Source organism: Taeniopygia guttata, chromosome 4A (assembly GCF_048771995.1).
Source record: "Taeniopygia guttata chromosome 4A, bTaeGut7.mat, whole genome shotgun sequence".
Classification (NCBI taxonomy): Eukaryota; Metazoa; Chordata; class Aves; order Passeriformes; family Estrildidae; genus Taeniopygia; species Taeniopygia guttata.
Genome location: NC_133029.1, coordinates 15,962,841 through 15,974,595, shown reverse-complemented (window position 1 = coordinate 15,974,595; position 11,755 = coordinate 15,962,841). Strand labels below are relative to the sequence as shown.

At 50.7% G+C, this 11,755-nt stretch overlaps 1 protein-coding gene across 24 annotated transcripts in view; it reads right to left on the bottom strand.

Annotated features, from left to right (window-relative positions):
- Positions 1-2,284: 2,284 nt before the first annotated feature.
- The window catches only part of ARHGEF9 (Cdc42 guanine nucleotide exchange factor 9), a 201,353-nt gene continuing 191,882 nt past the window's right edge, over positions 2,285-11,755 (bottom strand). For 10 of the 24 annotated variants that reach the window (XM_072929240.1, XM_012573103.5, XM_012573109.5 and 7 more), the window contains one exon: positions 8,585-11,184. In XM_072929240.1, coding sequence (XP_072785341.1) covers positions 11,003-11,184 — 182 coding nt within the window. In that variant the 3' untranslated portion in view covers positions 8,585-11,002. Of the gene's footprint in view, positions 2,792-7,335; positions 11,185-11,755 lie in introns of those variants that run through there. The other 14 variants (XM_072929241.1, XM_030272864.4, XM_072929245.1 and 11 more) reach the window with 4 other exon arrangements.

The window sequence follows — 11,755 nt, the reverse complement described above, 5'->3', positions numbered from 1 at the left end:
GTGGCTGGGTTGTGCAATTCTTGCCCAGCTAATTTTAGCTGTGCCTCACAGGGCCAGAGTGGGACAGATTTGGTTAGGAACAGGCCACAGGAGCAGCCCCAAGCTCAGAGTTTAATTGTGTAAGAAGCCAGCAGAACCATGGGTAAGGCTCATATGATGGAGCTTCTCTTTAATTCTGCCTTGTTAATGTGAGCTCTGCTGCACTCCAGCTTTCCTGAGGATATAATTTATAACACACTTGCTTCCCAACAACTTTTCCCTTCTCAGCAGCAGAACCTCACCCCTCCTGTGGTTCCAGCACAAAGTGTGGGAAAAGGAACTTTCTCCTGGTTTGTTTTGCCATCATCTCTTTGCCATCATCCCCTTGCAGCTTTGTTGCATGTGGACTTTGTTTTCCTTGAATAAACTTATTTTTAGCTCAATAAAGTACACTTGAGATCCCCTCCTTCCCTTGCTGCTGCCTGAGCAGCCTTGTTCTTCCTGGAGCATTTAGGGGAGGGTGGGATTTGAAGGGGCAAAGCTGCACTGAAACCCTTGTGGTGCTTGGACTGGAGCTTTATTTCCTGGGAAAGGCTGAAATCCTGGAAGCCCAGAGTAAAACCCTGACTGACTCTGGAGGAGTGAGGATAAAGGAGGAGTAGCCAACATAAAATTGGGAATCTGTGAGTGTCCAACAAGAGCAAACCCTGACCCAGCTCCTCAGCACTCAGAAGCCCAACCAAAGCATCCCCAGCTCCTGCCCCACTGTTCAGCTGTGGGTGAAGCCTGAACCCAGAGGTGAGGGCTGACCCAGCCCCTGCATGCCCAGGGTGCCTTCCCAGGCTCTGGGAAAGGCTGCAGAGAGCCTGTGGAGCCAGCTCTGCGTCCATCCCTGCAGGACCATGTGGCTAGAAATGCCCCAGAGGGCTGTGCTGTCACAAAGCCCAGCTTGGGGTGGCCCTTGGGGACACCCAGCCCGGTGGGAACAAGGCACCAAGGGGCTTTCACCTGTGCTGTGTCCCCAGATGTCCCTGTAGTAGCATTGGGATCTCTGCACACACTGCCTGTGATCACAGTGTGGGTTTTGGGAGCCCCCAGCCCTCTGTGGCTGGCCCCAGCAGCCTGGAATGATGCCCCTGAGGCCACCTCAGCCTTGCCCAGCCCAGCCCAGCCCAGCCCAGCCCAGCCCAGCCCAGCCCAGTCCTCCCCAGCTCCAGCACTGGAGCCAAACAAAAATGAGTTTTTTTCCAGAGCAGCTTTAATTCATTACTAGCCACAAGTCAATCAGAACAAATTTTTTAAAAATTCCATATATTTTACCCAGACAAGCGTTCCCATGTCATCAATTCTGCCTTGGCTGCTAAGGCTGCTTCCAGCCCCCTCAGCCCGGAGCCTCCTTGCTCCAAGCACAGCTGGACAGAGCTGCTGTTGGCTTTGCTGGCAGGTTCTCCATGCTCAGTTCCACCTGAAGGATCCCCTCCACAAGGTTTGGATAAAAACCCTCCCAGCCACGGTTGTTCACTGGAACCATCTGTTTGCACTGGCACACGGGGAGCCCAGCACAACATTTCTGTTGTTTTCCAGACTCTTTGCACCCTGGCAGATCCCAGGGAACAGCCCCTGGTGTTAACAGCAGGGTGATGTGGTTTGGTGCAGGGATGGATAACCCTGGCACTGAAGGCAGTGCCCTTTTTCTGCTGGGCACTGAAACCTCTCCTGGGAATGGCAGAGGGATTATAGCTGGGGTGGGAGGGAATCCAAACATTCATTTCTACAGCAATTTGGATCAGCCTTTGTGTTTGCTGCAGGAGGAGTGTGGCCTTTACCCCCCTTTACCCATCACCAATGTGCCTTTTTATGAAAAGCCAGAAGAATCAAAGAGTCAGGACAAAGCCCAGTGCTGAGCAGGTTTCTGTCCCTCTCACAGCTGTTATCTCTGGATTTTTGGGCACTGGTCATTCCCTAAGTGCCAGCCACCCCCACTAACCCTGCTTCCACCCCTCACTCCCAGGAGCTCTGTGTGGGGAGTGGGATGAGCTCTGGGCTTTGCTGGGAGCAGAGGGCTCTGATTCCTTCTGCAGCCTGCAGGAGAGGACAGAACTCAGCCCCTGCCACCCCAACCTGGTTTCCCTGTGCTGGAAACCAGCAGTCAGCACGTCCCAGGTGCACGGATGGCAGAATCCAAGCACCCATCTCCCTTTGCCAGGGAAGTGTTGTTACCCCCCTGCTCCACAAACCCACCTGGGACCCCCACGCAGCCAGGGATGTCTTTATGGAGCCCTGTGGAGGCTGAAACCACTCAGCTGTAAGCAGGCAGCAAAATCAAACTTTTAATGGTGCATCCAGACAGGAGAAACAGGGCCAGGCCCCCTGGCAGCACGGGAGCACCAGCAGGACGTGCCAGGCCTGGGCCAGCCAACATTTCTTCCTTCTCTCCGTCCTTTTCCTTCTGCCCCCACCTGCCCAGCAGGCTGGGAATTCCCCAGCCATGGCGTGGCAGCCAGGGAGGGGCTGGGGTACAAACCTGGAGTGTCCCAGTCCCTGTCCCAGCAGCAGCAGGTGCCTCCAGCAGGAGATGCAGCAGGAGCAGAGGGGCTGGGGGAGCCTGCTCAGTCCTTGGGGAAGGGGAACAATCCCTGCTGGGGCAGGGGCAGAGGCCACGGCCCCCTCTGGGCTCCCAGCAGTTACAGGTATTTATTGTATGTGCTCCTATTCTCCTTTCCTGGTCCAAAGATTCGGGATTTCCTCTGAATTGCGTGAAACCACCGCAGCAGCAGGGCTGGCCAGGGACTCCTCTCGTGCTGCCCTGGATCTGTGGGGGAGTGAGACTTTGAGGAAAGCAGAGTGTTGGTCACAAATTCCCTGAGAAACCCTGCAGGATAAGGCTTTGTTAAGGCAGGTGGGGATAGCTCCCCTTGGTGGGATCAGGGAAAATCCCTCCCTGTTCCCTGTGCACACAGCCCCACCCCAGGAATGAACCACCTGTGGGAGTGGGAGGGCTCCTGGGGACTGTCCCAGGTGTTTGTGTCACCTGGGTGTCCCCTGGGAACGCCAGAGCCCCCTTTGACTGGCCATGGACACCCTCACAGCATGGACACCCTAACCTCTTAAAACCTAAACCAAGACTGGCCATGGACACCCTCACAGCAGAGCTGGGCTCCAGCCAGGCCAAAAAATAAATCACAGATCAACTAAAATAAATCACAAACCACAAACAGTCTGGTTTAGGACAGATAAGGCAGCGAGTGACAGAGATTTTGACAATTGCACTATCAGTGCAATTTGCTTGTCTTGTCCTTTGCTGATTTAGGGCTGTGTAAAAACCAAGCTCTGTAAAAAGCACCCACTTTCCTGTCACCTGAGCTTTGGTGCTGTCAGGCTGCTCTTTTTTTGGCACAGAAAAGCACAGTTTAGCTGCTGAGGATTTAAACCAAGACAAATGGCACTTTGCTTTATCCAGCTTCCACACGGAGGGCAGAGGACTTGTGTGATGGCTCAAATGTGTGGAAAGCAATTCCACTTCAAGACGTGCTCAGACCCTTCCTCAGACTCAAATCTCCCTGCACAGGAGTGACTGATGAAGGAAAAGCTATCAAATGTCCAGGTCAGCAGCATCAGATTGGTATTAAAGCAGCCTGGGCAGTGCAGCTCAGCACAGCTCTGCCCAGACCATTCATCTGGGGAGGCCAGGCTGGAGGAACAGCAGTGACAAAGGACTTTGTGACACAGCAGCAGTGACTGACTCCTGTAAATGACTTCTTTGTTCAAACCTGCTGCTCCCCTTGCATTTTTGCAGTGCTCAGGGTATCAACTCAGCCTCTGTAAAACCAGACTTAAAGACTGCTGTCTTTAGGATGAGGCATCTCTTAAGTCCTAAACCATTTCCACCCAGGGCAGACCACACTGTGGGCAAGGGCCAGCTGCTTTTTGATTTCCTATGACCTTGCAGAGGTTTGAATGCACATCCACACCCTCTGAGGATTTACTGAATAAAAGCTGTACAGCTTTTGTAAAGGTGAGCTAAGAAGAGAAGCAAATACACCAATAGATCCTGTAATTGCTTCTCCAGATGAAAAACAGGGAATGGAACTTCTCTTCTGAAGTTAACTCCACTGGCTCCAGGGCTGGCCATGAAGGCAGCCCAGAGTGTCTTGGAGCTGATTCTCAGAGGTTATTTTGAAGTGAATTTAGTGCCAGGATTTGTTGTGGAAAAACCAGATCCTGGCAAAAAATGTGTCTCTGTTCCCATGCAGCAGTGAGACAGGAATAAGTCCAGAGAGGCTCTAGGTTTATGTTATGGGCCTGTGTGTGTGCAGAGCTCTGTGTGGGTGAACAGGATCTGCTCATTTCCAGAGCTCTGTGTGTGCAGAGTTTTGTGTGTCCAGAGCTCTGTTTGTGCAGGACCTGTGCCCAGCCCTGAGTGTCCCCAGCCCTGAGTGTCCCCAGCTCTGTGTCCCCAGCTCTGTGTCCAGTCCCATGTGTCCCCAGCTCTGTGTTGACCCCTCCTCTCCCCCAAAAGTGTCATTCCCAGCTCCCCCCCAGCTGGGAGCTGTGGCAGCCAGCAGTGTCACACCTGACAGGATGCCCCAGACCAGGCACTGCTTGCAGCACTGATGATTTCTTTATGAGACGTGTTCCTGCAAGGCTTGCACCTTTAACACGCTCTCATAATGGAAAACAAATCCTCCCCAGTGTTCACTGTCTCATTTTGCTGGTATCAGAAGAGAAAAGTGCTCCATGTCCCTCAGACAACACACGGGTCACCCTGGTTTTGGACAGGGAGGGGCTGGAAGGAAATTTGGGGATGTGCCCTGAGGGGCTCTTGAAACAGGGAAAACTTCTGAGCCATTTCCAGCTTGGGGAAAGGGCTGAGCACAGAGATCTGTCAAACCTCCAAGAGGTGACAAACTCCTGTGGCTCTGACAGGAGAAGGTGCAAATCTTCACCAGGATGAATTTTGCCTGGAGAGAGCTGGAAGAAAAAAGGATGTGAACATTAAAAGCATTTCAGAAATACCTTCTGTCTCTTTTCTGTAGCAAAAGTGGGAGGTGCAGACAAATAAAGACAGTTTTACAATTTGTACCTGCAGCTTTGGGGGCTATATTTGTAGTTTAACAGCTCCTGTCTTTCCTTAGCAGCTGACTGTGGAACCCTTGGTGGACAGGGCTTGGAAACACTCTGAAAATGCCACTTATTCCCATTTAATCTCCCCAGCACATGCAATTTCAGTTGTTCCTTATAAACCAGCACAGATGGTGCATTACATGCTTTGGGATGCTGCCCTGCTGCTGCACTTAGTGCAGAACCTGGTGCTACTTCTCAGCGTCAGAATAAAAGAAAATGGATTGTTTGGGGTGATTGGGATGTGTAATCCCTGCACCATCACTCAGACTGAAAGTTTCATTCTTTAAAAAGCAAAAGCTGGTCTGTAACACCAGCCAGAGCTGGCTTTGCCACAGATCCCTTCCCAAACCCTCCTGCCATGTCACAAACATATCACTCACTCCCAGAGGAGCCAGCCCGACCCTGCCCGTGGATGTTTCCAGCGTTCCTGTGCTCCAGGTGAGGCACAGGCACACCCCGGGCTGTCACCCTGGAACACACCCCACCCTCCCCACAAGAGAAGGGGCTTTGGAATGGGTTTCTTTGGTTTTGGCTTTTGTTTTATGCAAGCAAAGTTGGGAGCAGCTGGATGCTGGCTGGCTGGAAAAGCTGAAACCAAACAGATCGCACCAAAGACAGGATTTGGCAAGCCGGGCTGGGGGCAGGCGGCAGGGCAGGGATGGGGCACCTCTGAAGCCTCGGAGGTGCTCCTGCCCCCAGAGCACACCCTGAGCTGGCTGCCAGGGCTCCTGCCTTGGCCGCACTGCCCATCCCCAGCGGATCCTGCGCTCCCCCGGCCTTCCCCACAGCTCTGCCGCAAACCTGGGCAGTGCAAAACGCTGCCAAGAGCTCTGCTGGGCTGCCAGAGGAGCTCTCCAAGGGCAGGTTCCACACGGAGCCCCAGTTTGGCTGCGCTGCCCCGCTGGTCCCTCCTGCCCAGGACTCCAGGGACACCCTGAGGGAAACAGCATCACTCGGAGAGGGGACCCAGCACAGCCCCAGCGTGCTCTCCACCCAAGCAAGGCAAGCAAGAGAAAAAAGCTCGGCTGGGAGCGTTGCTGAAGCGGGAGGCAAATGTGAAGCTGTGATGTTTGAGGTCTGGGCGAGTCTGCTCCTGAAGCTGCTCAAAGTGCGGCCCAGCAGGAGCCTTCGTGCGGCTTTGCCTCTCTCCTCTCCCTCATCCTCTCAGAGCAGAGTTCCTTGGGGTTTGTGGGGTTTTACTGCCCTGTCTGACTGGTTCCCTCACCCGTGTGGGATGTGTGATGGAACCCTGGTCACTGCTCACCCCCACAGGGAGCCCAGGGCAGAGAGGACGAGAGGAAAGCCCTCCCTGAAAACGGAGCAATCTGGCTGGGACCATTTCCAGTGCCTGTGGGACAACAGGCACTGCTCCCAACCCCCTTTTCCTGGTTCTAATGGCATTTTTAGGCTATCTAGAAATACACAGCTCACCTGCCTTACCTGGGAAATGGCACTGGGGTTGGAGAGAGCACCTGGCTTTTCTGGGATAATCCCCCGTTCCTTGTCCCGGGACAGGACTCTGCGGCAGAACCGGGTGTGGCCGGGCTCCCTCCCCTGGAATCCCACCCTGCTCTATTCCACAGGCTCCGAGCTGTGCCTGCGGCTGCTCACTGCACATCTGGGCTGCTCACAGCACATCTGGGCTGCTCACAGCACATCTGGGGTGCTAACAGCACATCTGGGGTGCTGACAGCAGATCTGGAGTGCTAACAGCACATCTGGGGTGCTCACAGCACATCTGGGGTGCTCACAGCACATCTGGGCTGCTGACAGCACATCTGGAGTGCTAACAGCACATCTGGGGTGCTCACAGCACATCTGGGCTGCTCATAGCAGATCTGGGGTGCTCAGAGCACATCTGGGCTGCTCACAGCACATCTGGGGTGCTCACAGCACATCTGGGGCGCTGACAGCTGCTCACATCTGGGGTGTCTGTCTGCAGAGCCCGGCTGTCCCCGCGGGCTGGGAGCCGGGCAAGGCGGGGACAGAAAGGATTGAAAGCCGCGTTTGATCCGAGCTGCACTCGGAGCAGCCCCTGCCAGGGATTCTGTCCTCATCAATTCGCTCGGTTCAGAGGGAGGGCACAAAGCAAGGGCAGGGACATTTTTCCAGGACAATCCTACTTTTTGGTGGCACACGGCTGTCTCGGTGGTCACTGGAGCCCCACCCCATGCTCAGCCTTGGGAGAAGGGTGACCCCGCTCTGAGGAAAATGATTTAAAATGCCTTCAGATGCCTTTTCACTTCTTTTTATTTAATTCCATAAATATTTTCATAAGGCTCAGTGTCTTTACAACACTTTTAAAACACTTCTTTTTGTTTTATACACACAACTTTGACACTTGTTTGACAGGGTCAAACAGTCCAATATAAACAAAATAATAAAACTGGCAAGTGCGGATCAGCTGGGTTACCAAAATCCTTTTTTTCTTTTTTTTTTCTTTTTTTGCTCTTACTGTTAAAACCCCAAAAGCACTAAAATATCAGTATTTGGCTTCAAACTAGAATTTTAAAAACCTTTTTTTTTTTTTTTTTTAAATTCTCTGCTACAAGTCCCTGTCGTCATAGTGCCTTTTAGCTCCTACAGACTCTTCTTTTCTTCTTAAGGAAAAATAAGCTTGGTGATGCCATGCAGAACTTACAATAGCTACTAAATATACATGTTCCCTGAAATGTAGCTGCAATGAAAAGATGACAGAGCATAAAGAGAACAAAACCAGAAACCCAAAGCACCACAGTGTACTATCAATAACATTGCAATGGACGGCTGGTGCCCATCCAGAAACTGAAACAAATTTCAAATATATTTCTCTATGTAGTATTTTCTATTTACAACTGTTAGATGCACCTAGGTTGGTTCTTGTTTGACTTTTTGGAGAGGGTGGGGAGGCGAAAGTCTTGAATTTAGATCCTCTGTTCTAGTGTCTAGGTTAAGGGTAATGCATGTCATTTACCTAGGGAAGAGGGTTTCTTTTTATTTTTATATATATATATATATATATGTATATATATATATATAGATTCAGCCAGAGAAATACCGTAAACATGTAAGTTTGTTACAACTCTCTTGTTTCTGCATATGGAATGGGAAGTGGGTTCCTCCTGTCTGGCACTGGAATGCAAAGTCTGTACCAGATGCTCAGTCAAGTCACCCCCGTCTGCATGGGCGCTGCTCCCAGCGCTGTCCCACGCGCTCCAGCCCTGCTCCCTGCCGGGACAGCCACAGCAGGTCAAGTGGGACCCAGTGCTGGTTCTTCTTTGTGCCAATGCTCCATCTCCTGCAGCACCTTGGCAATTTATGGAGGGGAGGAGCTTTCTTGAAGGCCCGAGAGCCAAGCCCCTCGTCCCTGCGGCCGCTGTGCCAGCGCCAGCGCGAGCGGCGCTGCCCGGGCGGGCTTCCCACTTAACAAAGAAGCTGCGAGTCCAACAAGTGGCCTTGTCAGATCTTGATTTATGATGCAAATAATGGTGTGGCGGTGGTGTTTCTTTTTTCCTAGTGCTGAATATTTAGGAAGCATCTTCTCATAAAAATTATGGATGTCTCATTCTCACTCTCTGAGGCACAAAACAGTAAATGAACAGGCTTAACTAATGTGCTTGTTACTTGGTTGTTTTTTTTTTTTTCCTAAGCAATTAAAAAGGCAAAAGGACTAAGTGAAATTTTCATCATGTTGACAACATTTTGGAATCTCTCTCTCTTTCTCTCTCTCTCTCTCTCTGCCTCTCTCCAGCCATACAGAAAGAGTAAAACATTTCAGTTAACTGACGAGAACCCACCTCATGCACTGCTTTAAATACCCACTCTGTTAAAGAAACAAAACAATATTTGCTATATATCCCACATTAAAATCTAGCCATAAAAATGCAAAGATACAAAATAGCATAAAAATAATATCTGATATAAAATTGGGTTGCTTCCTGTTTGGGATTCCTGGTGTTTGCCTGCTGCCTGTCACAGAGGGGCCACTTCTCCTCTCCAAAACACTAATCTGGCTTTGCTGGTTTTTGATAGTTTTTAGATTATTCAAAAGTATAAGAGAGATTCTTTTTGGATTTAGATAAAAATAATGCCACCTTTGTGACATGCCCTGAAATAAAACCAGGCTCCATGGAAACAATGAAATCACACTCCCTGTTCTTCCCATTCACTTGGATTTCTCGGGGGAAAAAAAAAAAAAAGCCAAAAAATATATCTCCACACGCTTTGTCCTGGGGTGCTTATGTGGTGGATCAGATTCCAAAGAAAATGACAAATACCCTGATCAATCACTTCATCCCACATTTTCAAAGGAGCTTGCAGAACAGCTCTGAAAAGATTTCAAGTTCATCTTCTAAATCTAGTTAAACAGTCTCATTTGCCCTAGGAAAAAGAAAAATCCTCCTCCTGACAATGGTCTGTTTTACAAGCTTAACCATAAGCTCCTGCACTTGCAAACAAATGTACTTAAAGCTGAAATTGTAGGAAGGGTCTTTAAAAATAGAGCTGTGAATCTCCAGAGGGAGAAAAAGAGAGAGAAAGAGACCTGGAGGGTTGGGCTGGTCCATCACCCCAGGCCCACTGTGTTGACCCCTCCAGGAGACATGGAGGGGCCTGGACTGGACCAGCACCAGCTGGGACTGGGCACAGAGCCACGGCCACAGCTGCTGCAAGGAGCTCTCAGCTCCTCTGCAGCTCGGGTTTAACCCCAGGTGGGCACTCCCAGGGCTGGGGCAAGGATCCTTCTGCTAACGGGGCAGAGCTGGGGCGACTCGGTGTGGGGTGGGCACTGAGACCAGCCACGGGCCTCACTTTTGGGGTCACTGCTCCTGCAAATGGCAATTAGTGCTTCGTTAGGTGCTGCTGTGCAGGCTGAGTGTGGCCAAAGGATGGGACCTTAGTTCCTGAAGACGGAAAACTGGCCGCTTCTCGGAGCCTCGGAGCCAATTTTCCTCTCTGCAATGGAGGCATGAAGCCATCGGTTTTTAAGCTTTTATCTTTGCATGAAAAACAAAGATAGGAGTGGGCTTTTCAAATGTCTCAGCTTGAAAAGAAAATAAATCAAAGATAAGCCCACAGAAACAAAGCAAAAAAAGAAGAAAAGCCCCTGATTCTCTTTTCTCCGTCTTACTCCGAGTGTGAACAAATCACACCGAACCGAGAAAAAGACAAGTGCTTAAAAAAACGCAAAAGATGAACTGAGGAAAACCCATCCCTCACTTCCTAAATAGCTGCTTGCCCTTCTGCTGGGTTTCACCTGCCCACGAGAGAACAGTTAAAGCCAGAGAAATACTGCGCAGCGGAGCGGGAGCACAGGGAGCACATCCAGACAGGCACGAGTCAGACCGGGGGATGCAGGACGGGGACAGCGCCGGGCCCGCCCCGGCTGGGGACTGGGGACAGCCGGGGGAGGGACAGGGAGCAGAGACCTCCCAGCACTCCAAAAAACAAACAACACCCCCCCCATAAATAAAATCAAAGAAAATATACACCAATGTAGTCCATGAGGAAGTTCCATGACGGAGTCACACAAGCGAGAAAGCATTCTGGGATGCCAATGACGACTCGGATGGAAATGAAGGAAAACAGGGTAAAAAAAAAACCCAACAAAAAGAGATGTCCAATCAATGGAATAAAATAAAATAAAACAGGTCACATGGTTAGAAATCATTGGTGCTTCCTAGTATCTAGTAGCAGATTACTTCCCAAAAACAACAAAAAAAAGTTTTTGGTCCTTCTATATATATACATATATGTATATATATTATTATTTTTAAAATGTGTGTATACATATATATATGTATATATATTTAGTTGCAACAGTGCTTCTCCGAAAAAAGGTCCATCTATAAATATAATTTTATTTATTTTTATTTTTTAAATTTTAGTTCTTTTAAGTTAAAATTCTCCATCTCTCTAGGTATTATTTTTTGAATGGTGTTAACCTGCTGAAGTTTTGCCAGAATGGTGCCTGGCTGCGTCTGGGTTCGGTGAACTCGAAGACCTGGGACTGGGATATGCCATCTGTCACCATGTATTGTCCCTGATTTAATGGATCCTGGGGTGGTGGGTAGGCTGGAGGAACCGACTTGGAGTAGCTCACACCTGCATCGATGATTGGGGGGAAAAAGAAACAGATCAGTCAAAGAGCAATCGGGTCAATAGTCGTTCTTCGTCATGCTACCGCTTCTTATCGCTCCTTATCGCTCCTTAACCGGTCCCACACGCCAGGACGTGCCAGGGCTGGCCAATCTCCAATCTCAGTGCCTGCCTGACCTCTCAGCTCCGAGCTGCCTCCCTAAGCCAAAGCTCCAAGGCTGGGACAGGATCTTTTACTTTTGTTGGGCAGAGCTCTGCCCGCCCTCATGGAAAAGTCCTGTGTGACGCAGGAGAGCCGGGACAGGCCCTGCCCCGCAGCGGCCAACTCATCCCGCTCCGATTTAACTCCTGTTCCAAGCTCCTGCTCACCCTCCCTCCCAGCTCTCCCTGGAGAACGGCCTTGCCCCAACATGCCCCTCTGGCCAGCCCCGAGCACGACCCCGAGCAGCACCCCGCTCCGGTTCCCGCACAGAACGGAGCAGAGCTGCTGTGGAAGAAGCCCTACCCTGCGGGGGTGCGCCCACACGGAGGGCGACTCGTTCTTTAGAACAGTTTAGGACTTTTCCATAGGGTTTGT